General features: G+C 46.8%; 2 protein-coding genes across 11 annotated transcripts in view; both read right to left on the bottom strand.

Annotated features, from left to right (window-relative positions):
- nf1a (neurofibromin 1a) overlaps positions 1–17,310 on the bottom strand; it is a 51,816-nt gene extending 34,506 nt beyond the window's left edge. For 5 of the 9 annotated variants that reach the window (XR_013121544.1, XR_013121545.1, XM_076975921.1 and 2 more), the window contains exons 1-27: positions 17,066–17,310; positions 13,378–13,521; positions 12,999–13,082; positions 11,327–11,517; positions 11,101–11,207; positions 10,866–10,960; positions 10,701–10,776; positions 10,423–10,580; positions 10,163–10,336; positions 7,935–8,063; positions 7,035–7,109; positions 6,453–6,584; positions 5,965–6,093; positions 5,516–5,629; positions 5,334–5,413; positions 5,108–5,231; positions 4,045–4,291; positions 3,821–3,894; positions 3,640–3,723; positions 3,146–3,490; positions 2,813–2,952; positions 2,275–2,397; positions 2,011–2,094; positions 1,803–1,919; positions 632–813; positions 304–515; positions 52–213 (exon numbers count right to left, since the gene is read on the bottom strand). Coding sequence is in view for 7 of the 9 variants with exons in the window: in XM_076975921.1 (XP_076832036.1) it covers positions 52–213; positions 304–515; positions 632–813; positions 1,803–1,919; positions 2,011–2,094; positions 2,275–2,397; positions 2,813–2,952; positions 3,146–3,490; positions 3,640–3,723; positions 3,821–3,894; positions 4,045–4,291; positions 5,108–5,231; positions 5,334–5,413; positions 5,516–5,629; positions 5,965–6,093; positions 6,453–6,584; positions 7,035–7,109; positions 7,935–8,063; positions 10,163–10,336; positions 10,423–10,580; positions 10,701–10,776; positions 10,866–10,960; positions 11,101–11,207; positions 11,327–11,517; positions 12,999–13,082; positions 13,378–13,521; positions 17,066–17,125 (3,642 nt within the window). In the remaining 2 variants the exon portion in view is untranslated. The remainder of the gene's footprint in view (positions 1–51; positions 214–303; positions 516–631; positions 814–1,802; positions 1,920–2,010; positions 2,095–2,274; positions 2,398–2,812; positions 2,953–3,145; positions 3,491–3,639; positions 3,724–3,820; positions 3,895–4,044; positions 4,292–5,107; positions 5,232–5,333; positions 5,414–5,515; positions 5,630–5,964; positions 6,094–6,452; positions 6,585–7,034; positions 7,110–7,934; positions 8,064–10,162; positions 10,337–10,422; positions 10,581–10,700; positions 10,777–10,865; positions 10,961–11,100; positions 11,208–11,326; positions 11,518–12,998; positions 13,083–13,377; positions 13,522–17,065) is intronic. The other 4 variants (XM_076975922.1, XM_076975923.1, XM_076975918.1 and 1 more) reach the window with 1 other exon arrangement.
- A 767-nt stretch (positions 17,311–18,077) lies between these two features.
- On the bottom strand, positions 18,078–27,441 carry LOC143477621 (galectin-9-like). Of its 2 annotated transcripts, XM_076976316.1 has the most exons (11): positions 27,183–27,439; positions 26,815–26,903; positions 25,714–25,921; positions 21,022–21,141; positions 20,808–20,834; positions 20,600–20,629; positions 20,411–20,440; positions 20,147–20,179; positions 19,956–20,044; positions 18,681–18,837; positions 18,078–18,513 (listed from the first exon to the last, which is right to left on the bottom strand). In XM_076976316.1, exons 1-11 carry the CDS (start codon positions 27,216–27,218, stop codon positions 18,367–18,369), a joined length of 966 nt encoding a protein of 321 aa, XP_076832431.1. In that variant the 5' UTR covers positions 27,219–27,439; the 3' UTR covers positions 18,078–18,366. The 2 variants fall into 2 exon arrangements, with proteins under 2 accessions (XP_076832431.1, XP_076832430.1); XM_076976315.1 differs by having other exon boundaries at positions 18,418–18,837; positions 27,183–27,441.
- Positions 27,442–27,847: the final 406 nt, after the last annotated feature.

Raw genomic sequence — 27,847 nt, forward strand, 5'->3', positions numbered from 1 at the left:
ACAAAACGGTCTGGAGCCTTTAGGAAGAACTTCATTATTAACTTGTTTGACCTTAAAACAGAATGTCATGATCTTGCTGGCCAGACTGTTGCCTCTGAAGAGCGTCTGCATGGAGTCTGCTAACTCCACCTCTTTGGAGAACATGTTCCACAGCAGCTGATAGAGCAAGTGCCTGGAGTCAAACAGGGTCACCAACACCCTGGCCAGCTCATCCTGGAGAACACAGACCGACAACGGCTCAACATCCAATCAGAACGACCGTCTTCTGCTCTGTATCCAATCACACACTTCCTGGCTCCTTACCCACTGGGAGCAAGGCACCACATTGGCCAGCGCCATGGCGATAGGCAGCTCTCCCTGGTCACCCATCATGGTGACGAGCTCCACCAGCCTCTCGAAGCGGTCGGCCAGGACGGTCTCGGCCAGGGTGTCGAACTCCGTGCCCTGCTGCAGGATCTTGGTCAGCACCTCCATGAAGGTGGCCCTCGTCTGCAGGTCCTTATGGTAGCCCAGCCCTGTAGACAGGCACAGGAACAGCGCCGTGACGCTCGGGGAAACAAAACACTTCTCCTCTGCTAATACCACCACTGCTCAGATCCCACGCGGTTCCCCCGGGCCGTGGCGTCCTCACCGATGGAGTGCATGAGGCCGCTGTCCACGTTGGCGTTGAGCAGGTTGGACATTGCGAGGACGGTGCAGTGGCGCAGGGAGGCGAGACGGCGGGACATGCCCCGCTTACGCTCGCCCGCCTGCTGCCCGTCCTCCTCCGCCTCGCTACAGTCGTTCAGCAGGTTCATGAAGAGCGTGAAGTACCTGTGGGCGGCGTGGGGGGGGGGGGGGGGGGGGGGGGGGGGGGGGGGGTGGTTACGACCGGGTTACAGACTGCAGCACAGTGGGGAACCGTCAGGGCCCTCTACGCCCTCTCAGAGGACCTAAAACATTCTTAAAACATAAATATATATAATTTATCCAATTTTATTTTATCTACTTACAGTTTGACAATCGACATCTAAACAATTACAAAAATATAAGCAAATAAATTATTCACCCGTGTCTATTCAATCTGTGTTTGAAGGTGAGGGGTTAAGTGGAAGCCTGTGAGCCTGTGTCTCCCCCCATCAGGACTGTGATGCCCGCTGTTCGTTTACAGAGGGCCTGGCAGTTATAATTCAGCGCAATACCAGTTTCAAATGACAGTAAAATTGACCAATCATATCTTCCCTCTTAGTGGGAGGGCTTAACTGTATGATAATTTCCACCCGCTGTGGCGACGCTAGCTGTCGTTAACGTACCACCGCTAGCTAGTTTCGATTCAGTCCTTTGATGCCCTCGTGCGCGTTGTTTACATATTCCGCTTCCGAGGAACACGGAGCTGTGAACCTTATTTTGTGGGAACCTTATTTTGCTTAAGAAGTTATCTAGTATAGATGTTATTGTGTATTGCGTTTTTAAAGCTGTACTGTTGTCTCAATTAAAAAAAATTTTTATTGCAGTTAATTAGGAGAGGAAACTACTTTTTCCGGGGGGGATGGTAGCGGGCCCAGGTTTAATGGTCACGGTTCACTACTGCTGCAGCACGACAGCTGAGAGACAACACCAAAACCAGCAGTTCAGGACGGGGCAGAGAGGGAAACATAGAATGGAAGCTTGCAGCGTGCAATAAGCTCTTGATGGAGAAAATCAGGGAAATCTGGGTAGAGTAATCGGAGTAATCTGGGTAGTGTATATCGGGGAATTGAGTCCAGAACCAGGGTGAGTGTGCGTGCGTGTGTGTGTGTGTGTGTGTGTGCATGTGCTCCTACTTCAGGAAGAGTTGTGACTTTGCCTCCATCAGCTCCACCCCGTCCCCCTCCTCCGGCTGCAAGGGCAGCCCAGCCAGCAGAGACACCACCGCCTCCATGCTGGCCTGGTCCAGATCCCTGCAGCCAGCAACACCAAAGTGTGTGAGACCACAACAAGCAAAAACAATAAAGATTCCATGGCAAGAATTCTGGGATGAAGAGACTGTACCGTGTGAGATATTTAACATCGTCGTCCGCTGCCTGATTGGATGTCCCCATCACCCAGTCAGTCAGATACTCCACCATTTTATTCCTGAAGGAGGCAAAACCTTTATTAAAAAACATTTGGGCTCTCATTACGATGCTCGTCAAGTACAGCAATCCTAATGGTCTCATAATCCACCCTGATGAAGGGGCTGAACGCAGCCCGCGTGATGGGCCTGAACACCGTGATGGGCGTCAGGCTGAAAGACGTTTGAGGAGGTGCAGTCACCTGAACTTCATCTCCTGGCAGAAGGACAGATCATCTCTCCGCTCCATCATCACCTCCACCAGCTGGCACAGCTTGGTCTTTATCTGGATGGCATGGACGCCGTTCCCCAGAATGCGCACATACCTACAGAGGCAGGCAGACAGGGTTACGCCGTGTTGGGCATCTGGTCAAAGTCCTTTGCTACAGGCAACTACAATTTACAAGACTTCAGTTATCCCTTTGACAGGCTGACACGGGCCAGGTCGGACTGATGGAGCGTTCGATATGACTGTTTGCTTAACATATTTGCAAATTATATATGAAGTAATCGTAACCAAATACAGTTTAGATCCATCTAGACTATAATTGTTCATCACGTGGATTGAAGCAAGATTCAACGCTTTCGACTGGTAATGATTTAAACACTTATCACTGTGCCACCTATTTTTGTGATATGAAGCATGAGCTTAAAGGGAAGGAGAGAGGGAGAGAGAGAGAGAGAGAGAGAGAGAGAGAGAGAGAGAGAGAGAGAGAGAGAGAGAGAGAGATGTGAGCAGACCTGACTAGGTTAAGCATCATGTGCTCAATGCTGGCTTGCCCGAGGTGCTCAGAGCTGCCCTCTGTCTGACTGTCAAGCAGGTTCTTCATGATGGCAATGGTCTGCTCCACAAACAGCGTGTTAGTGTCCGTTATGGGCACCTGGAGAATACACGGTCATGACTTTAGAAATGATGACAGCTTTGCATCTGGACAGTATATAATTGTGGAAGCGAGTTCAGAACATCTTGTTGTCGCAACTGCACCCCCTTGTGGCTAAAAGTCTCTCACAAGAGCATTCAGAGATTTTGAAAGCAATCCACAATAAACCCATTTACATGACGGCGCCGCTCACCGGGCCCTGGGTGTCGAAGAAGCGTCCAATGCTGTTGCGCAGCTTGGTGAAGAGCATGGGGTAGAGGGCGGGGCTCAGCTCCAGGCCCACCAGGTCCTTGACGTTGGACCGGACCTGCACGCCCACCTTCTCGTGCGTGCACACCATGAGCGCCAGCAGGCGCTCCAGGAAGCGTCCCAGCGGGGTCTCGCTGTTCACCTCGCACGAGGCCACGGAGATGGTGGAGTCCTTGCGGTCGCCCAGGGGGCCCATGGGCGGGCTGTAGGTGGCCAGGCAGGGCGTGGTGCTACGCTGAAGGCACACGCCTCCCAGAGCGCACAGGAAGCCGGTCATGTTGATCCACTCCTGGGGGGTGGGGGGAGTCATTAGCATCAGAACGACTATGTTATTGAAAGGGGGGGGGGGGGGGGGGGGGTGAGCTGCTCACACCTGGCCATGAGCGACAGTGTTGCTCTATGTTATTGAAAGGGGGGGGGGGGGTGAGCTGCTCACACCTGGCCATCCTCAACTTTGTTCTTTGGGTGGTTTAGCATTTGTTTTGTTGCTTGTTCCCATTTCGCGTGCGTGTCCTCCCAGGCCTGAGGCACAAACAGAGGGTTGAGGAGAGAATCAGAGAAGAGTTCAAGCAATGAAAACCAACAAGACCGAGTGGCCAAACACCACCATCGTGCCCACCTCTATGTTTCCTGCTGTAGGATGTTCTATCCGCCTTAGCAGAGCCATCACTCTCTTCTGTAGTGTAGAACGACCTACACACACACACACACACACACACACACACACACACACACACACACACACACACACACACACACACACACGATTACTCACAAAACCTCAACCTCAGCTCTTGAGTAACCCCAGCCGGAGCCGTTTCCCCCTCCCGGTCCCCGACGGACCTGTGGCTATGACGTTGCTGACTGAGGCGAACTCCACGAAGGCGTTGTAGTTGGGCAGGACGGCGTGGACGGGCAGCTCGTCCACGCTGCAGCGCACGTCCGCCTCCTCGCACAGGTGGCGGAAGCAGGACATGGCCACCAGTACGGCCTCCACGTCCGGGCTCCAGAGGAAGGAGTAGAGACACACCTCCAGCTTGGTCTGAGCCTGCCTGCAGATGGGGATGAGGCTGCCCTGCGTGGCGCACTCCTGCAGGGGGCGACCACGAGCACAATGAAACAGCTGGAGCTTGGTGGTCACCTACAACACTGTCGCTCATTCCACAGATACACAGGTGTGTGTTCCTGACACACTGCACACACTCTCAGGAGGCAACTACCGGATTTTGTTGCATGAAGCCAAATTTCAAATTATGTTGGATTGGTTAACCACTTCTGCATATACAACAGGAGCAGGACAACATAATTAAAAAAAAAAGGATGACGGCAAGATAAGAAAGGAATACATTTATTCTAAACAGCTGCAAAGCAACCAATAACAGAACGGAGCACAAAATGCGTTATTGTGAAATGTGAACCCATGCTTGGTCCGATGACTACAAGTTATTATTTATAACTTCAGGAGAATAATGGTGTGATCAGAGGTCAAACATGTATGTCAGTGCACCCAACACGGGACAGCAGACGGGACCGAGCCATGCGTCTACGTTGCGGGCGAGCGCGGGACAAATGGAACAGGATGAATACTGGAGGAAGCAGAACTAAAAAGATAATATTCTGTCCATTCTCATGTCATTGCTGCAGTGTTTAATGGCACCCTATGAAACTGAGATTTTTGAGGAGCTATTGAGAACACTATTTGCACACTGTGTTCTGAAGAACCACGGCTGACCTCATGGGAGGGTCTGGAGGAACACTGAGGCGTGCTGGATAGATGGAAAATGTGCATTGGGGAAATGTGCACAACAGCGCCCTCTCCTGGTCAATTGACATTAAACGCAAATTCAAGAAATGGAAGACTCGCTTTATTAGTTTGAAAGGAAAAAGAGAAGATTGTGACACTCACCTTGTTCTTCAGGAGGAACTTGTTCCTGCAGATGAGAATCTCCCGCAACCACTTCAAGATCTCTGTGCTGTTGATCAGCTGGTGGCCAATCAGCTTCTTGCAGATGAGGAACAGGACCTGAGAGCTGAGAGACCAGGTTCCCGGGGGTGGGGGGTTAAGTCGTCGGTCAAACGGGCACGGCGCTCACAGCACTACCAAGGCCACGTCGGTCTTTGGGGGATCTTACCTGATGTCCCAGAATGTCTCAATGGGCGAGTGGGGGTTCCACAGCTCGATGGTCTCAGGCTGATGTAGCACCAGAAGCGCCTGAAGGACAAAGAAGGCATGAGCTGAGCACGAGGACGAGCGACTCCGTCCACACAACGAGGACAGGACGGCACGGAGGAAAGGACGAGTCTAGTTCTGCACCTCCATGGCCTCCTGCGAGAGTTCTGCAGTGTGGGTCAGGGGGACGAGCTGCACCAGGCCTCGGATCAGCTCAGCTGTGCTGTTCTGGATCTCCTGGCTCTGTTTCCCAGGGTTCTGGTACAGGGCACACACACACACCCCCACCCTACTTACAAACTAAAGTACTATGTGTTATAACTCCTTAAATCTAGGGTTATGGGGTTCTAAAACACCAAATCCTCTTATTCCCATTAAACCAAAGTAGCCACCACTAATCACCACAGGACATTACTGTAGTAGTGTGGAATAAGTGAACTGCGAGTGCAGGAATTAGGATTAACAGAAATGACTCGACTTCATGGGAGGAGCTACGTTAGTGGGGGAGGAAACAGGACGGAATAAAGGAAGCGCCTGATTGGCAGACGTCCTGCAGCGTTGAGTGTCTGAGGGGGCACGGCAGGGCAGCTCACGTGTAACATCAGTTTGGGGTCAGCGTGGATCAGTTTGACCAAGGCCAGCAGGTGTGCACGAGAGTCCAGGTCTGCAGACTTCTCTTTAAATTTCAAACTGGTGGTCATCTTCTCCTTGAACGTCAAACTCTGAAGAAAAAGAAGGAAAAAAAACATTAATACATTACAAAATACATTAGAACAGTGCTTCAAACACACGCGCGCGCACACACACACACACTAAAAAAATGACATTTCATTTCTTTCAACGCATAAATAACGACCAGATGTGGGAGAAACTTTTGTATCTGTTTGTGCCCAGTAGTAACAACACAATTTGGTCAGTCCGTCACACAAACACATGTGGTTTCATAACCACACAAGCATTAGTCAGGACACACACACACACACACACACACACACACACACACCTAGACGGCTTAATTATGAACAACTCGATGAGCAGCGACTGGTTATCAATAACGTGTGCACACTAAGGCACGTCTCACCGTCGTCATCCTCAGGGGCGCGTGGGCACTCGGGCTCTGGATTACCCTGCTCAGGGTCTCTGCAAACATGGCCCGCAGTTCCCCCGAGTAGCAGTAGATGGCATCGATCTTGGGCCACCAGTCCAGGTGGGACTGCAAGTCAAAGGCAGACACAAAACTGCCATGTTAAGAGGGCAACAAATGTTCTGTCTTTAAAAGACAAACAAGAGGGCAGACCAGGTCAATAACGGTCAGTGTTCCCATGATGACATGGGAAATGACATTGAGCCTAGTTGCTCCTGATCCCTTAAAACATTTTTCTTGTCTTATTTAAATGAACGTTAAAATGGTTGGGTATTCCTGCGCAACATGCTCAATTAAAGTGTATTTGAAATAATGTATTTCTTTATTCAATGAGCTTGTTAGCAGCATACCTGTTAATGCATAAAGTAACTGTATAGGTAATATAACATTTAAGTATTTGTTAATGTATCACAAGTCATGGTAGTCGCATCGTATCATCGTAGCGCTGAAGATCGTTACTGCACAGGCGCACTGACATCATATCCCGCAGGCCTTGTGCCTGCTGTGCTCAACACTCACATTAATGATGATTTTGTGCAGAGAGTTGACCAGGACGAAATGGAAGGTGGGTGGAGAAGTGGAAGCCAGACAGACCTGGAGGAGGAGCAGGAGACACTCTTACACTCAGAAACCAAGACTGCAATAAAACCCAAAGCCAATCGAACCATCTCACGGTGGACACCCCTAAACACGACACGTTCGGAACGGAAGGACAAACGGAGAACCAGCAACAGGGTCATGGGTGCCCAGAGCTCAGGAACACGTATGGGCAACCTGCACATGGTCACATGAGCATCAGAACAGTGGAGCAATGAAATCTTTGAGCAATGAAATGTGTCCCGGTCGGACGGATCGCGTTTACATCACGCGGACGGCCGTGTGTTTGTGCGTGTCCGTCTCACTTCCCTGGGGAAGAGATGGCAAAATGATGCATTATGGGAAGAGGAGAAGCCTGCATCCTGGCATTCGTGCGGATGTTACTCTGATACATATCGGCTACTTAAAGCATCTCAATCAAGCATCTCCGGGATTTGCTACGACCCTCAGAGGCCCAGCACTGCAACTTCTAGGATTTAAAAGATCTGCTGAAAGATCTTAAAAGATCTGGTGCCAGATACCACAGGATACCTTCTCAGGCCTTGGGGAGTCCATGCATCAAGAGGACAGAGGGGAGTGTCCATAATATTAGGCAGGTGGATATAAATTCTATTTATATATTTACAATCAAGAAATGGCAGCAAACGTTTATATGCCCACAAAGTTTGCTGTGTTGCAGGTTTTCCAGAGACCTAAGAACTGAATCGACAAAAAGTAGACACTGTCCAAAGGGATGCTTCACCTCCAGCTAGGAAGACAAGCGTGTGAAACGTTAGGCTTCATTGAGAGGGATGGAGAGGGGCACGAGGACGGGCAGCTGACCTTGAAGTGCTGGTTGTTTTGTGGGCTGATACGGAAGCAGGACACGAAACAGTCGATCATCAGGTCCACGTCTGCGCTCTGGCACCCTGTACCCCGTGAGAACGGTTTGGTGGGATTGAAGAGGAGAGCCTGGGGGTGCCACACACACACACACACACACACACACACAAAGAGATCAGAACATGAGGGGTGTATGATTTAGACCTTAAAAACACACAAGCTCGGCCACAAGCACAACCCCACTAGGGCTGAACGATTAATTGCATTTGCGATAATTTCGCGATTTTTTAAAACGCGATTGTCTAATCGCACAGGCTGCGATTTAAACTGGTCACGTGACTTGGGAGCGAGCCGAGCCGAGGACGAACGGAGCAAACCCGAGCAGGAGGCAGGGAGTTGGAGAAGTGAAGTTAACACAGCGCACTTTAACTTGTTGCACAATGGCTTCAGGCTCGACAGAAGCTGACACAACTGAAAGTCTAATACCAAAGAGGGGCAGCACATAAGTTGTGTGAAATTACTTTGGCTTTTAAAAAGATGCTGCTCAACGTCAGGTACCCTGCAAAACATGCCTTGCTACTGTTGCTACGACGCGAGGTAACACTACAAACCTTCAGCATTAAAAAAACACCACAAAGCCTCGTATTATATTTGTAAGGCTAAAATGCCAACGACCAGTGCTGCATCTTCAAATACGCCAAAGTGTTTCTCTGCGCTTATACAGCTTTTTAGTATGCGGTGAGCAGCGAAATACCGTAAAATCACGCATATAGGCGCAATAAGATTTAAAGCACGGATGAATCGCGAAAGCGCGAATAGCTTGACCGCGGTCCAGCACCGAGGGTTCACTGACCGAACCGTTTGAAAGTGTAACTCCTTATGGATGTAATTCGAAGCGGCACGCTGAAATAACTCGGGCAGTAACGGAGTTCATAGTGAAAGACATGATGCCCGTTAATATAGTGAACAAGCCCGGCTTCATGGCTTTGTTAAACACACTGGATATGCGCTACCAAATGCCCTCACGCACATATTTTAGCCAAGTTGCTATACCTGCAGGGCTGCCAACTCTCACGCATTGAGCGTCTTAGACTAAAAAATTAGTAGTGTGGCGATCTACTATCGATCGATCACGATATAATAATAATACTTAAATTTAGTCCATTTTACACCCAGTGGCGGACTTAGCAATTTGGAGGCTCAAGGCGAATTTAGCTAGGGGGCCCATCAACATTAATATGCGAGAAATAAGTTCAGGTTCACACTACAAGATTTTAGGATGGTTTTTCAGTCGCCGACTGTTTTTGTAGATCGCCGACAGAAACTGTGGTCGGACGCAAATCGGGGATCATTCGGCGCTCGCTCAGTCGTGTAGTGTGAACTGCTGAAAGACGCTCGCCGAGCCGTCGCCGAGTGGCCGCCAACTCATCGCAGACGACCGGCAGATATCTAGCATGTTTAATATCTAGCATGTTTCATATCTAGCCCAGTCGGCGACTGTGAGTCAACAGCAGCGTCTAGCTTCATACAACTTTACTACAAGACTGTGTTTAAGTTATTGTGACAGCACTGGAGAAATAGTGCGATTGACTATATCTATGTTCACTGCAACGGAGAGATGAAATAATTCTGGCAATTTGGGACTATGGGGTGGTTAAACGGTAAAAAAATAATAATAATAACGAAAATGTGGAGCACATTGTTTTGTGGAGTTGTTTTTATTTTCTTCGTGGTGTTGCTGGTTCTCGCGAGTGTTTCATTTTCGTGTTCTCGTGTTTTTGGACGGCAGCCAGATGAGTCGGCGATTCCCCAGTCGTTTAATTCGTGAGCCCACGTCACCGATCAGTCATGTAGTGTGAAAGCCACAACAACTGAAAGACTTGCGATTACAGCACAACCAGTCGTCTAGTGCGAACGGCACAAAAACCTGATGACTGAAAAGTCGTGTAGTGTGAACCTGGCTTTAGCTAGACAAGGGGGCCCTACAGTGGGAGGGGCCCAAGGCAATTGCCTAGCAACGCCTCTATGCAAAGACCGCCTCTGTTTACACCCCCCCCCCTCCCGCAACCCTGTATCTGAGCTGTATAAAAAATGCCGAAACAGAGTTTCCTGAAGTGGAACAATGGGAAAAAATCGCGATTTTAAATCGCAATCGCAATTTATAGATAAAAAATTGCAATTAGATTATTTTCCAAAATCGTTCAGCCCTAAACCCCACACCCTCTTACTTTGAGGTCCAGCACGATGGACTGCACAAGGAGGAAGATGACCGAATGATCCTCCCAGTTGATGTAGGTGGAGGCCTTGCAGAGCTTCACACAGGCGATGGCCGCACTCTCCGTCAGCTGCTTACTGCCGCCGTGGCCCGTCAAGGCCTTCCGCACACTGTCCAGGAACAGCTTCTGCCGAGACACAGCACATTCACGCCCATTCGGGCCTTGCTGGAACGACAGCGAGAGCGACTGAACCTTGAACCATGAACTCTGACCTTGTTGGCTCTGCTCTCCTCCACCACTTCTTTAGAGATGCTCTGCGTGATCTCAGGACAGAGGATGAGGAGGATGATCTGGAGGGGCCACACCGCAGCCTTCCTCTTGGCACTCTCCGCAAAACTGTCAACCAGGTCGAACAGCTTCTCCGCGCAGTCTAGACGACGGGGAGGACAGAGAGCGGTCGGGTCAGCGTACGTCCACCCAGCACACCGGCTGCTGCCCAAACCCGGTAGAGGTCACCTGCCCCAGCGCACTCTCCGTGAGTGACCCTCACCTGCCATGTCCGTCTGAGGTCTCTGGTACAGCATGGTGAACTCCTCGGGGTAGAACTCCACCCAGTTCCAGAAAGCCTGAGGAGCCCCAACACGAAGGACAAATTAAATCTATCTTCTCAATCTTCCATCGGCAGTAAAAAACTAATTTTACTTTGTAAACAGACCTTTTCCAGACTGTTGATGACGGCAAGCTGTGCTGGCTTTTTTAGTGCTTTAAACTTCAGTGCAGTTTCTGCAGGGACACGAGCATTGGACACGACTTTCAAAAGAAAGACCAGACAGCAAGACCAGACAGCAAGACCAGACAGCAAGCGTTACTTAAAATCTCATTGGTTCCTTCGTGAGATTTTCTGCATTGCAACAAGAGAAAAAGAACTGTAATGTAAGAGTTCACTATACCTTGTAGTAATCTCTTGAGCTTGGAGCAATCAACACTGATGTACTGAATGAGCTCGATGTCATGAACATCTACTGTGTCCTCCATGCACACTGTGAGCTCCTGTAACCTGTGTGGACAGGACAGGCAAAATATCTCCTGCTTTCAACCTGCATCATGTCACCACATTCAATTGTTACATCTATATGAACACACGAGAACACAAGACATGCACAGACATTACATTACCGGGTGGAGATGCGGCTAAAGACGGCGTTGAAGTTGTTGCAGCTGAGGGAGAAGAGGACGGCTGAGGCGGAGCTTCGCAGCTGGGCGGCGTGCTGCTGACCCTCCCGACACGAGTGCAGGAAGTGGCAGATCTCTGGCAGTAGCTGCTTGACCAGCATGGCCTCATCCAGCCGCAGACAGTCCTTGGTTTGCTGTAGGATGGACACACGCAGACACGGGCAGGTGTGAAGTAACTTCTGTAAAGCACAACCTGCTTCAAGCACAACCCACCCACCCCATTAAGTTCTATCTTCTCCACCGTCTTATTTTAAAAATGTCAAGAGTGGCTACTTCTGCTTCTCCTATAAATTATATCTCTTCACACCTACTGATATTAAAAGAACATTCAAAACCACAAAGGCTTCAGATATGTTCAGTGTCAACCTGCCACGGTACCATGAAAGCAAACTGACGAGTCACGTGAAGCAAACTGTGCCACCACAGAGAACAAGGCACTGTGAATTGTACTGTGAATGCAGTTTCTCGTCTGTGGCAGGGTCAGAGAGTTTCCCGGCCGCCTCGTGCCATTCTGGGCCAACCAGGGCTCGTGTGAACAGTCACGGTTTCGTTTTCCATCCGCCGTGCTGCTAAATCAGGACCAGGAAGTACCCAAGAAAAACTGCTGTGACAGTGACTTACTGTCGAGGCAGAAACATATCTTCTGCTGACCCATGACGCCATCTCGGGCATTTACCAGAGCACACACTGACCTTGACCTAAGACGTTAACTACTGTCTTTGCTTGTGTGTGCTGAATAGTGCATCATAAAACTGACAAGAACACAAAACGGACCGAACGGCAGTAGCTACACTCCAGGGAAGCTTTGGGCCCGGGAGAGCCAGGTTATGTGGAAACACCATTGGAGCAGCTGTTCAGAAACCACCACGCCACATCCCATGGCAACATCCTGCTCCGTTTACATGGCGACAGTCTAGTTTACACTGCCAATACAAAACGTAAACAGTCAAGTCTTAATCTGTGACTGATCAATCACCATTCATGAAGTAAGACTGAGAAAATGCAACAGCAAGCCATATGGAGTGACCTGAAAAATTATCCATCTAGAATTTTTTTTTTACTTCGTTTTCTTGCTAGTCTTTCTAGCAATGGTTCTGTTAAACACTGTTCTAGTCAGAACGAAATTACAAGTCAAGGACAGCGAGCAGCTGTCATACATCTGGCATCGTATTTGTGAAATATTCATACAGGAAAACCCTGTCAATCCCACCAGAAGCAGAGCGAATGCTAACTCAAGACAAGGGAACACCTGCAAATGTAATCTTCTGCAGAGCCAAATCCCGAGCCTCCTTCCTGGAGGAGGAGGAACTCGGAGCTTTAATAGTATCAGCAGACCTCTGTGTCTGAGCCTCCTTCCTGGGGAAGGAGAAACTCCAGGCTTTAAATGTATCAGCAGATCTGTGTGTCCGAGGCATTCATAAAACCATGCCGAGACGCAAGACCGATACGGAACCGTTTCTGTTCGCTCGGTATTCTCAGAGTTTGAATGAGGGGACAACACCCTAAATGCACGCAGAGAACGTCGGTGAGAATGTTGTCACATCCTAGTTTTTCTGAGGCCTACGCATGTGATTCAATGGACCTGGTGAAGACTGAAACTGGACTGCCTGCTCACCCCCGCCAAACACTTCTTCAGGGTGTCCAGGATGATGAGCTGGGAGAGGTACAGGTTCTTCTCGGCAGCTTCCCCAAATATCCGCTGGGAAAAGAGGAAACGCCGAAATTTGGACACGATAAAACATGAAGAGAGTACAAAAAAAACCACTACAGGCAAAGCAGTAGAGGTGTGAAAATTCAGGTTCAAAGAAGCAACCATTTCATGTAACTAATTAATCCTAGTGGCCATTTTGAGCCAATTAAACCATCTGCCTTTTCCTTTTCCTGAATTTCAACCAATTTTAACTTTGCACAACATGCACCTGTAATCACATTGTGGAGCTTATCTGTGGAAAACAAGTCAATGCCTGGTAATTTGCCAGTAGACAACAACTTACCATGTTGTTAACATTTTTGAGGATGTTGGTCAAGCCGTTGATGACGAGGGAAAACTTGTATTTGGAAATGTTAATCAGACACTCCTTGTTGTGCTCTGTGCTTACTTTGGTGTGAGTGTTCTGGTGTCCTGTCCTAATGGGAAGCTTAAAGAGAAACAGAGAAGGGTTAAGAGACAGATCGCCATGATAGAAACAGAAGTGTAAGGCTAGGTGGCTTTCACGCCCAGTGTGCCCCCATAAGGTGGTGCCCACAGTATATAGACCAGTTCTTCTTACTCTGGGCCTTTAAAGAGCCTCAGAATGGAGGTATGAGACTGAATGAAACTGTGCTGGACACATGGAGGTTATTCCACACCCACCCAGCCACTCCAAGCCTCATGTGCTAGAACAAAAGAGTCAAAAACCTCCAGACGTCCGTCTCCCACCTTCCGAGCTTCACTGCAAACCTGCAAGCCAGCACATCTGCTCACACACGCACTCTCGCATGCACGCACGCACTCTCGCACGCACGCACGCACTCTCGCACGCACGCACGCACTCTCTCTCGCACACACTCTCGCACACACGCACTCTCGCACACACACACACGCACTCTCGCACACACACGCACACACTCGCACACGCACGCACACGCACACGCACGCACACGCACACACTCGCACACGCACACACTCGCACACGCACACACTCGCACACACACACACTCGCACACACACACACACACACACACTCTCGCACACACTCGCACACACGCACTCTCGCACACACTCGCACACACGCACTCTCGCACACACTCACGCACGCACACACGCACGCACGCACACACGCACTCTCACACTCTCGCACACACACACTCTCGCACACACACACTCTCGCACACACACACTCTCGCACACACACACTCTCGCACACACACACTCTCGCACACACACACTCTCGCACACACACACTCTCGCACACACACACTCTCGCACACACACACTCTCGCACACACACACACACACACTCTCGCACACACACACACACACACACTCACACACACACACACACACACACACACACACACACTCTCGCACACACACAAACACACACTCTCGCACACACACAAACACACACTCTCGCACACACACAAACACACACTCTCGCACACACACAAACACACACACTCTCGCACAGCCAGACCTGCCGTAAACCCGGTACAGCCGTTGTGCAGAAAGCACGCTAGGCCTGGCTGTGTTAATGAACCATGAGGATTTGGTGGGAGACGACTTTCTTACCACTAAACACTCCCTGATGTGGACTCTCCTGCTCCACAGCAGTGCAATACGAGCAGACCTCCTGACATCCTAAACCAGCATCCGCACTGACCTGAGGCCAGCCACTGGAAGCTGCTTCAAACCCCCCTCGCCAGTCTGAACTGCGTTCGCGGACAAACTGCTGTGGCCAATGCTGATCTAGCTAACAGATAGGTTTGAACGTCTGGCAGGCATAAAGAATTCAAATGTTTTCATACGATTATTTAGCAAATATTATAGCAGTGTTACACAGATGATTTGGGTAGGTCTCAGAGGCATCTGCCTATAGAAATAGCCAAAAAGTCTTTGAACATGCTGGTACATATACACCGCCCCCCATCTATGCTCCATGGGTACTAGGGGAAAAGCACATGGCTACAAGCAAAAAGTCCCAAGACCAGAGAAGTCTCAGGCTTGCAGCAGGCGTACGCACACAGAGTGCGGCCCTGTTGACATCCATTTTAATGCAGGATGCCATGAGACAGTGAACACTTTGTTTTCTCAGACATGGTTTTAAATTTCACAAAGGTCACGGACTAATCATATTCCTTTGTTGACCTTTGGAAGAGTCTGCTACACTCACGTATGCTGTATGGATCTATGGATTATGGAGTTGTGTGCATCACACAGTGTATGGGAAATTCAGGGAGGACGCTTGACTGTACTATCCAAGCCCAACAGCAGACACTCTTGAAAAAAGGCCGAGGAGGAACAGCCCTGTTTACAACACCGACTAAATATACCATTTTTTGCTGCAGCTATAGTGAAGCACAGTCATTCAATATTACACTGAAAAAATGAAACTCAATATCTCAAAGAAGGGAAAAGGCAAAAATTGTGCGAATTATTCAAAATCAGCTTTTTAGCTTCCATGACTCACAACAAACCAGCCCTGCAAATTCCACAGACATGGTGTGAGCCATGTATAGTATGACGGTGCATTCAAGAACAATTTGTTCAACTTGAACACACGCTTAAACTAACAGGAACGACAAATGCCCTGAACCCAAATATTAGGACCTTATGAAATTCTTCAGCCACTACCGAGCAGCCCCACCATCTTTTAGGCCATTTAAAGAATATAACATCTCTCAGCAGTCTAAGTCTTCCCCCGAGAGGATGGATTACTTTTCCATGAGCGTGCACGGACATCTGTGAGGTCATTCTTTCAAGGTGCTCTCTGGATTCACACTGCTGACATAGCAATAAACTACCAGTGAGGACCATCCCAAGAATGAAAATCAACAAAACCACATAAACTTACATTTAAAAAATCTGCTCCTGTTTCTTTTTATACATTTACATTTCGCGTACAGGGATACTGGCTTGATTCAGTGTGCTAGTCTATATTTCTCTGCAGATATTCCATCATTGTAGATCCTTTATTACTGTCATATGACTCCTGAAAAGTTTATAAATATGCTACGGAGAAAGCAGGGCACAGACAAGACTTCCCCTTGAGTTTAGCAGCCTCAGAACAACCGTTTAAAGTCCTGCGATTTAGAGAGCTCTGGGGTGGCTTACCAGTAACCAAATCCCTCATTACACTTCCATCAAACTGTTATGAGACTAAAACCTCTAAGCACAACTACAGCTCCTAAACCCAGGGGTTCAGCTACCTGGTGCCTGTGTGAAGACACAAGCCGCCCATAAATTACAACCTGGACAAAAATGAAAAGGCAATAGTGAATCAGAAAACGTGCACACCTCTTCCTGATTAGTCAAAGTTCGCCAGTGTCTGTGAAACACAAATGTCCTGCCAAGTTAAGGTATGAAAAGAACACACCTTACCACCACCACCACAACCCCCCCCCCCCCCCCCCCCCCCCAAAAGAAAAAACACCCCAAAGATGTGGCAATTGATATAAACAAGACTCGGAAACATGTCCAAACATTCCAAACTACACCAAAATCTCACTTAGACAAGGGGGAGACAGCTGAAATGACCAGCTCGGGTGGATACAGCGGAGTTACACTGTTACACCGCAACACTAACACCGTTACACTGTGCTGTAGGCGCGCGCGTCAACAAACGGCCTCGTTCTCGCCTTTGTTTATATTTATCCAGCGCGCGAGACGCTCTCAAGGTTCGAAGCCGCGCCACATAAATAAAACGGCAACGGGCGAACGCGACCGCGCGCTGTTCCCAAAGGCGCGTGCTCTTTAACGTTACCGAAGTACTTCAACATCACACGCCAAAAGCGAAATCCCAACACATCCACGTTTGCCTACGAGTAACGAGGCTAGCCGTTACGTTCAGCTGCCTAAACTTTGGCGCATGCATGTCATCCGCTGCACGGGAGCGAGTCTCCTGATTGCAACAGACCACTTTTATCAACGCGGTCCGTTGCATTGAATTTAGTAAAAATCCCCAAACCAGATGCATTTCTTACCTGTTCGTCGAACCTATTAATTACGGCCTGGACCCATTCCACGGGTTTGTGAGCCGCCATACTCGGGACGGACGCCAACTGTAACGCTGGCTGCCTTAAAAACCCAATTAGGACGGCTTCGCTTAATGTACAAAGCGACACGAAGCGCTCCAAATCTTTTAGGAGGAAAAGAGAGGGATCAGGGTTTAGTTTTTCACTTCAAGCACACTCCACCACGCCGCCATGACACACCACCGGAAGTTTGAATCCTTCTCTCCAATACACTGTTGCGCCTGCGCAGTAGTATTGGCGTCCGGCCGAATTCAGAGACATGGAATTTATAAGGGTAGCAAAGTTGTTGTTTTTTTACCACCCAAATAAGTCTCACTAGGACTTTGGACCTTTTTAGAAGCAGTATATTATGTCAGTTTATAATATATCTATTACAAGATCTTTTTTCAGAACGTCTGCTCACATGTTCATTGGCCATGCAGTATGCTAATTGTAAGGACCATACTACTGGGCTTGATATAATAGGAGAAAGATTTTCCCCTTTCAACTTCCATACATACAAATAAGCATAAAGACGAAAACCATTAATGAAGTCAATATATAATTTTTTTTACTTTATCTTACTTTACAAATAAATACTAGTACATATTTGTTTTGCCTTGATTTGCAAATATTTAAATGCAGTTTTTAAAAGCTGATATATTTAAAAGATATTTAAAATCCACAAAAATAAAGAAAGATTTTGTCTTTTGTTATGATCTCAAATCTAAATACATTGGCTGAAGTTTACACCCTAAATGGAAAATAATGCCAACCATCTGGGCAGGTTTTGGCGTGTAATAACAGAGCCCTTTGAACAAGAGCAGTCATGGGCTAATATAAAAAATATAACATCTTGAAAACTTAAGGACACATGAGATGACATTTTTACGTTTTGTATGCTATTTGACATATTTTACAACTTTTAAAAATCTTGTTTATCATTTGCTTACGATGTCATTTGTGTACAAACAATGAAAACTCAAATTAAAAACGCATTTTATTAATCATATTACAAAAGGAGGGTTACATTTTACCAGGACTGAATACATACGATGGATTATTTACATTGCTCCGTATTAACATTTACATATATTACACATAGATGGGACTGTTGTACTGGTTAAAGTGAGGAGTAAATATGAACGTAATTAATGGGATATATATGATTATAAAATAGTAATATAAAAACAGTAGTTAAAAGTAGCATACTATAGTTTTAAGAAGTAAAAAGGTGATGCGAACACCCACACCCACACACACAAACTGGACTAAGCCTGCACAAAGCTCAGGCTGAGGTCACCAGAAATATCGATAACGTCAATCTCCTGCAGATTGCGGAAGCGATGCTTGTACGTGTGCACTTGCGTGCCGTTGACGAACACTCTGTAGTGGTCCGGACCGCAGGAGATTACCACCTGTAAGGAGCATTACTGCAATGTGACAAAGTGCATATCACAGACAGGTTACTCAGATAATCAAAGTGACTGTTCTTTTTTACCTCGACCGGCAAATCAAACAAAACAAACGCGGTCGGAAAGGTGCACGCAGCGGTAACGAGTCCCACGTTTGGGCCGCTCTGTACCTGGAAAGGTTGTCCCCTGTGGAACGGCATTCCCCCGGAGCGCTCCTCAGACCCCCACGTGTCCTTCGTGAGGGTGTTGCGCACTACCGTGTTCTCATCGAAACGGGGGTTGTAGTGCAATGCAATTCCACTTGTGTGTCGCAAGTTAAACGCGAATCTGATGATAGAAGCACCAAATTTGCAGGATGCTTTATAGTTTATTAGTTTAGTTAGAAACAGAACTAGTCTGTCTGTCTATCTATATCTATATCTGGCAGACATTGTGCTGAGAGAGAGAGAGAGAGAGAGAGAGAGAGAGAGAGAGAGATATCACATTATGAATACTACAGGAAAGGCCATACAAAGGACAGTAGTGCCCTCCTGTGTTGGAAGTCTATATGTCTATATTGCTGGACACAGAGGAGAGGTCATCTCTACATTTTAAGACCATCGTAGACGCTTCAAAATCATCTCAAAATGCACTTATCAGTTTGCCTTTTATAATTTGTCAACCTCTTTTTTCTAGGTTTCCATCATCATTACATTGATTGACTGTGTTACTCTTTTATAATTATTTTTTTTTATTTCATACATTGTCTTTTATCTTTATAATCTAAAGCACTCTGTGAACATCTTAAGGATAATATACAAACAAAATGTATTATTGCCGCAAACGTTGCCCAACTGGCACTATGGCCAGCAAGTGGCGCTATTGAGCACCGACTGACTGTGGCCGACCAACAGACAGCTCTGCTGCCTCACCATCCACTTCCACTTAAACAAACAAACTTCAGCAGGGAGGAATAAAATGGCGGTCATTTAAAGCTGCTTGGTATTGGCATTTCACCACTGATACATCAAAGCATTTCCTTCCTTGCATCTGTTCTAAAGATGGTAGGAAAGACGGTACAGACAGAGTCCCACCCCTGAACTCCCCATAGACATGATGCTTGAGTCAGATCAGCACAGAACCTGAGGGCACTGCATCACATAACTATTGACCTACTGACAAAAATGTAAAATTGACACTCTGTATTCTTGGTTCTGTATTTGCTTCAATATATAGGGGCAGTCATGGCCTGGTGGTTAGGGAACTGGTCTTGTGACCGGAGGGTCGTGGGTTCGATTCCCAAACCTGAGGCCATGACTGAGGTGCCCCTGAGCAAGGCCTTTAACCCTCAACCCTCACTTGTATAAAAATGAGATAAAAATGTAAGTCTCTCTGAATAAGGGCTTCTGCCAAATGCTGTAAATGTATATAGACTTTAATTAAACACAACAGGTGTAACAACTCACTTGTGGGCATTAGGGTTTACCACGCCATGGATGCAAATGTTTTTACCAGGCAGCAACCCACCGTTGATGATGCTTTTGTATGGCACACTCTAAAAGAACATGAAACACGGAAAGTGGTTATTGGTTATTATAACTCCATCAATTTGAAGCAGAATGTTGAACAATCATGTGAAGTGTCCCAGTATTCTTACATAGCTAGGCTGAGCAGGAAATGAAGGGGGTACCTGCAAACGATTAAGGAGGTTAGCTGCAACATATACACATAATAGTCTTTGATGCAGCATAGAAAGCTCTGCTCACAATAATAATCCCCTGAAGAAATGTAGATCACATTACTATAAAGGCCACAGCTGCAGTCTGATTTAGATTAATGCTGCCTTCTGTACCACTAGGAGGATAACAGACACATGCTCACAGGAGAATCATTTGGAAGATTAGAGAAAAGGAGAACTTACAGCATATCCTAGAGGAAAAGCATACTGTGGCTGTAGAAATAACAACAGATATTTAGGATATCTACAGTCATCTGACCATATATATATATTTACTTAAACATATCTCTAAGCACACAATGAAGACATTTTTGTAGTAGTCTCCAAATTACACACACACGGACACGCACACACGCAAACACACACACACACCTGGAATCCTGGATAGGCAGGTACAGCACCCTACAGAAATAAGCCAGAAAGCAGGAGGATTTTACAAAGCAAACCTACTTCTACAGAGACCCACCAAATGCTGGCTTTTATTTTATTTTTGAAATCAGAAATTCTCCAAATATTACTAGAACGAAAATGAAAATGCATTCCTCTTGTTGAGATGGGCATACATGTAGAGAATACTTACTGGAAAACCTGGCTGTGGAAAGGATGGCTGCAAAAGTGGAATAAATTACAGAAGCTATTACCAGAACCATTATAGCTTTTTCATCTCGTCATTGATTCAGTGTTTCAAGAAGAAACCGCAATATATACAGCCATGTAGTTAGCAAGAGTTTTGTGAATTTGATCCACTCTGAGCTGGTTTAGTGTCAAGCTGTAGTTCAGTATGTTGCTCTTACCGCAGGGTTCTGGAACGCGATAGAATTAATCTCCACCATCCCATCCACTACAATCGTGTCTACGTTGCTGAACGGGATACGGTGCTTGTAATCCATGATGTGGTTACCGTTTACACTTATCTACAAAAAGACACCGTCAGATTAGTGTGGAACCTATCACACTGCATGACAGACCTCTGCTCTATAAATTACACACATACATATCTAGGAACTGGAGGTGAGTACACATAAGTGCCCATTCTATGATATAACCTGATTTAACATTCTACAATATAACCTGATTTAACATTCTACAATATAACCTGATTTAACATTCTACAATATAACCTGATTTAACATTCTACAATATAACATGATTTAACATTCTACAATATAACCTGATTTAACATTCTACAATATAACCTGATTTAACATTCTACAATATAACATGATTTAACATTCTACAATATAACCTGATTTAACATTCTACAATATAACCTGATTTATCATTCTACAATATAACCTGATTTAACACCTATGTGTCACGTTGTGGGGGGGCCCCCTACCGGTCGCCCCCGGTTACAGCGGCAGCGGTCCTGTTTTTGGTCACGTGATGTTCGTTCCTCAGGTGGGCGGGACCCGTGATCCGTCTCACCTGAGGGTCGTTTGTTCGTCTATATACGTCTTGTCTTTGTACCAGTTGACTGCTGGTTATTATTTCCTTCATTTGGAACAATGCACGGGTTTTTGGTTTGCACACTTTCTATTAAACCATCCTCTTTCCCTGAGACTTGGCGTGATCGCTTCCTTTTTGAGTTGCTCACCCTGCCCGTCACAGAATAACCAGCCACCTTCGGAAGCCGCCAGTCTCCTTTGCTTTCTCCTTCGTTCGTGGTCATGTCTCGTGGTAAGTGTTTGTCTACGTGCTGTGTGTTTGTCGTGTATTGTCTGAGAGAGTGTTGAGTCTGTCCCCACTCGTCCCGCCGTGTTTAAATGTTGTTTGTGTTTAAATCCGTAATTCACACGGCGGTGACTAGAGCTGGGGACCGGTAGACTCCGCTCTCGCCCAGCGAAACTACCGGTGCCTCATTGCGCACGTCCGTTGTCCGTTATCGTCTCTGTGTGTGTGTGTATGTACGTTGTAGTGTTTTGTTTTAATAACGACACGGACGTGAGCGAGTGTGTGTGTGTGCCGTGGTGTGTGTTTCGCTGGTGGTGTTCGTGTGTGTATGTAGTCGGGTCCACCGGTGCGTGCCGCACGCTAGACCGCGTTAGACGCGAAGGTCTCTCGGTGCCTTTTGCCTCGCTCACCCGATATCCCGCGGTGACGGGGGTGAGCGACTGCGCCCGAGAGACGCGTCGCTGTGGGCGTGACGCGCAAGCCGCTCGCGTATAGCTCTCTCTCTCTCCAAAGATCTGCGGATCCCGTGGGAGAACGGTGAGAGAGAGAGAGCTGGAGTAGGCGCGTCACGCTCCGCAGAGCGCGCGCATCGGTGGGTCCTGTCCGTTTGTTTGTGTTCTGTCTTTGCGTGTTCATTTTGTCCTAGAGTGTAGCGTGCTTTGTTTTATGTAATTCCTCTCTTGCACCCCTCTTCACTGTGTGTGGGGAGGGGTCCATTTGAGGTCCCGTGCCACTGGATGTGGCACGGAGGGCACCTTGGGTGCGTATATGTTAAATGTTGTGTCTGTGTTTTTGTTTTGTTATTCCCCAGAGGGGCCCCCCCTAAATATGTTTTTGGGGGGGAGCTGTGGGGTTCCTGAGCCACGACATGTGGCTCAGAAGGCACTGCTCCATCAGGAGACCTGACCGGTTGGGAGGGACCCCTGAGCAAAGAGGAGCCCCTGTACCCCTTTGTAGGCGGAGGACGCCTGGGGTGTAAGGACAGGGTGTCTCCTCAGGCCAAGAAGGGGTCCCTTCCCCCCTGTGTAAAAGGGGGGTCAGTGGTCGGAGCAGTGCGCGTTTTGTGTTATGTGTTGTCTGTGTGCGTGTGTGTGTGATGTGTTGCAGGTCGCTCCTGGAGGTGGACTGCGGCACTCCCGGACCTAGTGGGGTCTCCAGGCGGAGACCCTCCCCTTCAAGCTCGGGGTGACCAGCGTGTCCCTGATGCGGATTGCCAGGGCCCTGGTCTCTGGCGCTCCTGGGTTGGGTGGAGGAGTCCACCTTGAGATGAGGGGCCCCGGGAGGGGTTCACTCCCCAGGAGTCTGGGGTGACCCCTAGCGAAAAGGGCAGGGGTCAGCTCCGAGCAAGGAGGTAGGTTCGGGAGGTGTTTGTGGAAGCCGTGGCCGCACCCCAGTGTGGCGGCCTGCACACATCCACACCTGTGACGTGTGTTGGGCCATGTGCTCCCGGTCCGCACACAGCAGTGGGGCTTAAGCGGCCTAAGGCCGGTTAGGGCGCGAGGGCCCTGTGACCGACCGGGGCGTGGTTATCGTCTTGTTGACGGCCCGGTCGGTCCAGGGTCCCGCCCAGGAGGCGAGCTAACTTATGTGTTTTTATGTTTCAGCTCCAGGACTGCAGGGAACGGGTCCCTGCCTGGTCTGCGTCCTGTGACGAGGAGCATATGTGTTTTGTGTTTCAGCTCAGGACGGCAGGGAACGGGTCCCTGTCTTGTCCCCGCCCTCCCGCCCCTTTGTTGTGTTTTGTGTGCTGCCGCTGTAAGCCGCACATCCGGAGGGGAGTGCGGCTTTGGTGGGGGGGTCTGTCACGTTGTGGGGGGGCCCCCTACCGGTCGCCCCCGGTTACAGCGGCAGCGGTCCTGTTTTTGGTCACGTGATGTTCGTTCCTCAGGTGGGCGGGACCCGTGATCCGTCTCACCTGAGGGTCGTTTGTTCGTCTATATACGTCTTGTCTTTGTACCAGTTGACTGCTGGTTATTATTTCCTTCATTTGGAACAATGCACGGGTTTTTGGTTTGCACACTTTCTATTAAACCATCCTCTTTCCCTGAGACTTGGCGTGATCGCTTCCTTTTTGAGTTGCTCACCCTGCCCGTCACACTATGAATGGAGATTCAAAGTTCAGGAATCTTTACATTTTTACTACAGTACACAGTGCAGTGTGTGTGTGTGTGTGTGTGTGTGTGTGTGTGTGTGTGTGTGTGTGTGTGTGTGTGTGAATTTATACATATACATACTGTATATGCATATGAAGAGGATTCACAGGTAAGTAACCAGTGTATTTAGGTAAGACATGTAGAAATAGTAAAAACTGAATTTACCTACACAAATGTCCAGAGAAACAGGCAGTTTAGGCAGAGGTGAACTTTGAACTTTGCTTGCAGAACCAATGAATCACCCCTGATGAATCTGATGAGTCACACCCGATGAATCACCCCAAAACATCCTGTATCTCTGAAAATGTTGTGTACTTCGCTACAATTTTTAGTATCTCTACATATCTTACACAAGTACAGTTACACTTAAAAATCATCCTCAGATTTTAATCTCTCTCTTTCTCTTGTTGAGATAATGGGTTTTTGCTTAGCAGTTATATTAGCAACAATATATTTTGCTTACCAGTAAACTTGATATTAAAGCTAGATATGAATGCTGCATAAGGTGCATTAAGCTACAAAAGTATATTCATAATTTTAGGGGTGGATTACAGAAGTTAAGCAGTATATTACTGTGCTCTCTGAAATAGACAAACAGGATGTTCCACAGAATGTGTTAACACCTGTGCAAGTTCAAAGAATATGTTTTAAGTTGAAAACAGGTCGTCAGCATCTGCGAGATGGAGCCGGAGAGCAAAGTGGAAAACGGTAAAAAGGTCAGATCAAGTTCACGGGGGCAGAGTGGCTGACGTAATCTATTTAGAGAAATAGGCAGACAAGTTTTCAGACATAGGGAGATTCCATCGCAGAGTAGTAAAGGTGAGGTCTTATACCCAGGTCATACTATAAAGTACAGGTGGAAAAGTGTGTGTTTCAGAGACCTGCACACAGAGCTACAGAGTAGTTAGGCTTTTGTGTATTATCTGCAGAGATATCTGTATTTTTATTTGCTTTTAATAAAAGCTTAAAGACAAGACAGATGATGTTTTCTTTTGCATCGATGAACATGCGCTAAGGTGGAAGAGGATCAAAGCGCAACACACTCTCTCTCTCTCTCTCTCTCTCATTACGCCACAAAGATGGCTCTAGTTGTGTACTAAACAATTGGCGGAAGTAATATTGTGCGGATATTTTCATGTACTGGAAAAAATTATCTTGGTTGCATTGCATACAGCACACTGATGTGGGTTCCACACATCCAGTATGTAAGTAGATGTAATAGTTTTGAACACAGCATGTTTTGTTAAAGTCTTCTAGTAAGTTGGCACAGCTGCCCCTTGAGTTATCATTTTGTAAGATTTATCTTTGCAAATTATATTTTGCATATTAGCTTTGCATATTTGGATGAGAAGCACAAGGGCGACGAAAACGTCATGTTCACTGCTGGGTTCATCTTCTGTGGCCTGGAAAACCATGAGTAAAAGCATGGTTGCTGTTTTCCATGTAGGACTGTGATCACTGTTACCTACACAGAAACCGCCAGCTCATGCAGCTAAATTAAATTAGCAATACAAAAACATCCAATATGAGCTTCCCATCTAGCTAGTACTTGCATCTAGAAGACAGTGCCAATGCCAAAGACTTGCACAGTTGTCTTATAGCATATAAACTACCGGCATTAATACTAACACAAATGAAAACTGAAAACATGCAAACAACCTTGTATGAGTCCCTGCTGACCAGGACCTGCAGGGTGAAAGGATGACCAGTGGGGAAGAGAGGCTTGTATATGCGTTCCTCTGGGCCCCATTGGTAGTTCTGGTTGGTGTTGGTCACTATGTATCCAGGTCCACTATCGTATCGTGGGTTAAAGTGTAGGGCAATGATGGAGTCTGATCTGGAACCACACTGGAGGTTGACGTGGAACCTGGTGTTCATGGGGTGGAGAAGTAACAATGGGGGTTAAGGAACAGGGAAGAAGCAGCCACCACAAAGTCTGCGTTTGACGATGGTTTTTCCTCTGGTGGTGTATCTGTTGTTTTACAAACACCACTACATCCACTGACATTGTCTTATTACTTCTGTATTTCTCTGTTGAATTAGTCAGGCAAAAACGGTTTTCACAAGTGTTCAGAATGACTTTAACATCTACTCTTATTTATTTATAGATAATAAAAATCAGTAAACACTACGTATAAAAATAATAAAAACTGTTTCAGTAAACACTACGTACTATATTTCAGTAATGGCAGATTAGTGTGCTAGATGAATTTATTGTAATCTGAATAAGTTAAACATTAGTTACTGATATATTTGACATGGGTTGAGCCTAATCATGGACTGTCAGTGGTAATGCACCTCTAAGAGTGTTTATAGCCTACTGTATGTTTAATCTTGGTCTGGGAAATTACCTCTAAAGCTAGTTTAACCACTAATCTCTCTATCTAAGCTTCATTTAAGCATGTATTGTATAAAATTCACTTTCAAAAACTAGGAAAAACGAATTTTTGTTCATTTTCATTCAAGTGTTGACCTTGCAACGGTAAGATGAGCAGAAGTGTGTGTGTCCTAGAACTGCTTGCTCCGACATTTTGCAAAAAAACTCCTGAATCCCTGCCAGCCAGGACCTGCTGGTAGTTTCATTTTCGTTTTTAAAAACCCAGTTAAGTTTAAGAAGACATTTTAAGGCACTTTCCGTTTCAGTTCTGACCGTTATTTTGTGCAACTCACATTTCAGGATAATAATTCCTGGAACTATTGTCCACCTACCATCTGGGAGAAGTTCACAGCTCAGTGCCAAATACCAACTAACGCACTTACCTGTTCGCGTTTGGCAAAACACGTCCACTGACAATAATACTTTTTCCATCCACCAAACCTCCTTGGATAGACCCCGTAAAAGGGATTCTCTGTTAAGCATAGTCAAGATAGATTAGAATTAATGGCATGTGGTCTACTGTTTGTTATATAATATACATACAAACAAAAAGTAACATTTTAATGGCATTATGTAACGTGTGAAGACGAACCGCAAGGAAACGTGTAATGATCTTGAATGTTTGTCATATTTTGTCACATTAATGTGCCATTTTTATTCATTTAACCTGTTTGCTTACACTGAACACCATCAAAGATGAAGCCTTTTATAACAATATGAAACAAGATAACCCAAATAATTCAACACTTACAGGGTTGTAAAAAGGTTGCTGCTGATGGAACGTCATTTCTCCGAGCTCGTGCAGTTTCTCTTCTCCGTTTTCTCTTCTGTTGCGCCTAAACACTTAAATTGAATTATTGTTCCTGTCTACAGTATAGTGTATGATATTGATATTGTAAGGCTGTATTGTTTTGTAGGACTTCTATTCTCCCAATGTGCGCGATTATTAGTTGTGATCGGTCACTCTTGAACACAAACGTTTGAGCCAGGGTTCGAATTACGGGGGGGATTGGGGGGGTCAGACCCCCCCGTTTAAGGCATCAACCCCCCTAAAGGGGCAAAACCAATAATTTGGGGGGGGGTCAAAACATTTAAATGTACTTCTCACATTATAATGTTAAATACTACAAAAAAATGCAGTGTCTATGGCTGGAAGAATATTCTGATACGATTTCAAGCACCCCTAAAGTGGATCATACCATTCCGTGTTAATAGCCATTCGCGTTTGCCTGCCTGACTCATTATCGGTCAGGTGATGTAATGGATTTATCATTTACGTGCTGTAGACATTACAGTAAGAAAGCAAGACACTGTAAGGATGGTAAGACTTCAGTTTACTGAAGCACGCGCTTGCGCTGTACTGGTTTTCATTTACACCCTGAAAAAAACTTGACCCCCCCAATTATCATTGTATAA

This window comes from Brachyhypopomus gauderio, chromosome 16 (assembly GCF_052324685.1).
Source record: "Brachyhypopomus gauderio isolate BG-103 chromosome 16, BGAUD_0.2, whole genome shotgun sequence".
NCBI classification, from domain to species: domain Eukaryota; kingdom Metazoa; phylum Chordata; class Actinopteri; order Gymnotiformes; family Hypopomidae; genus Brachyhypopomus; species Brachyhypopomus gauderio.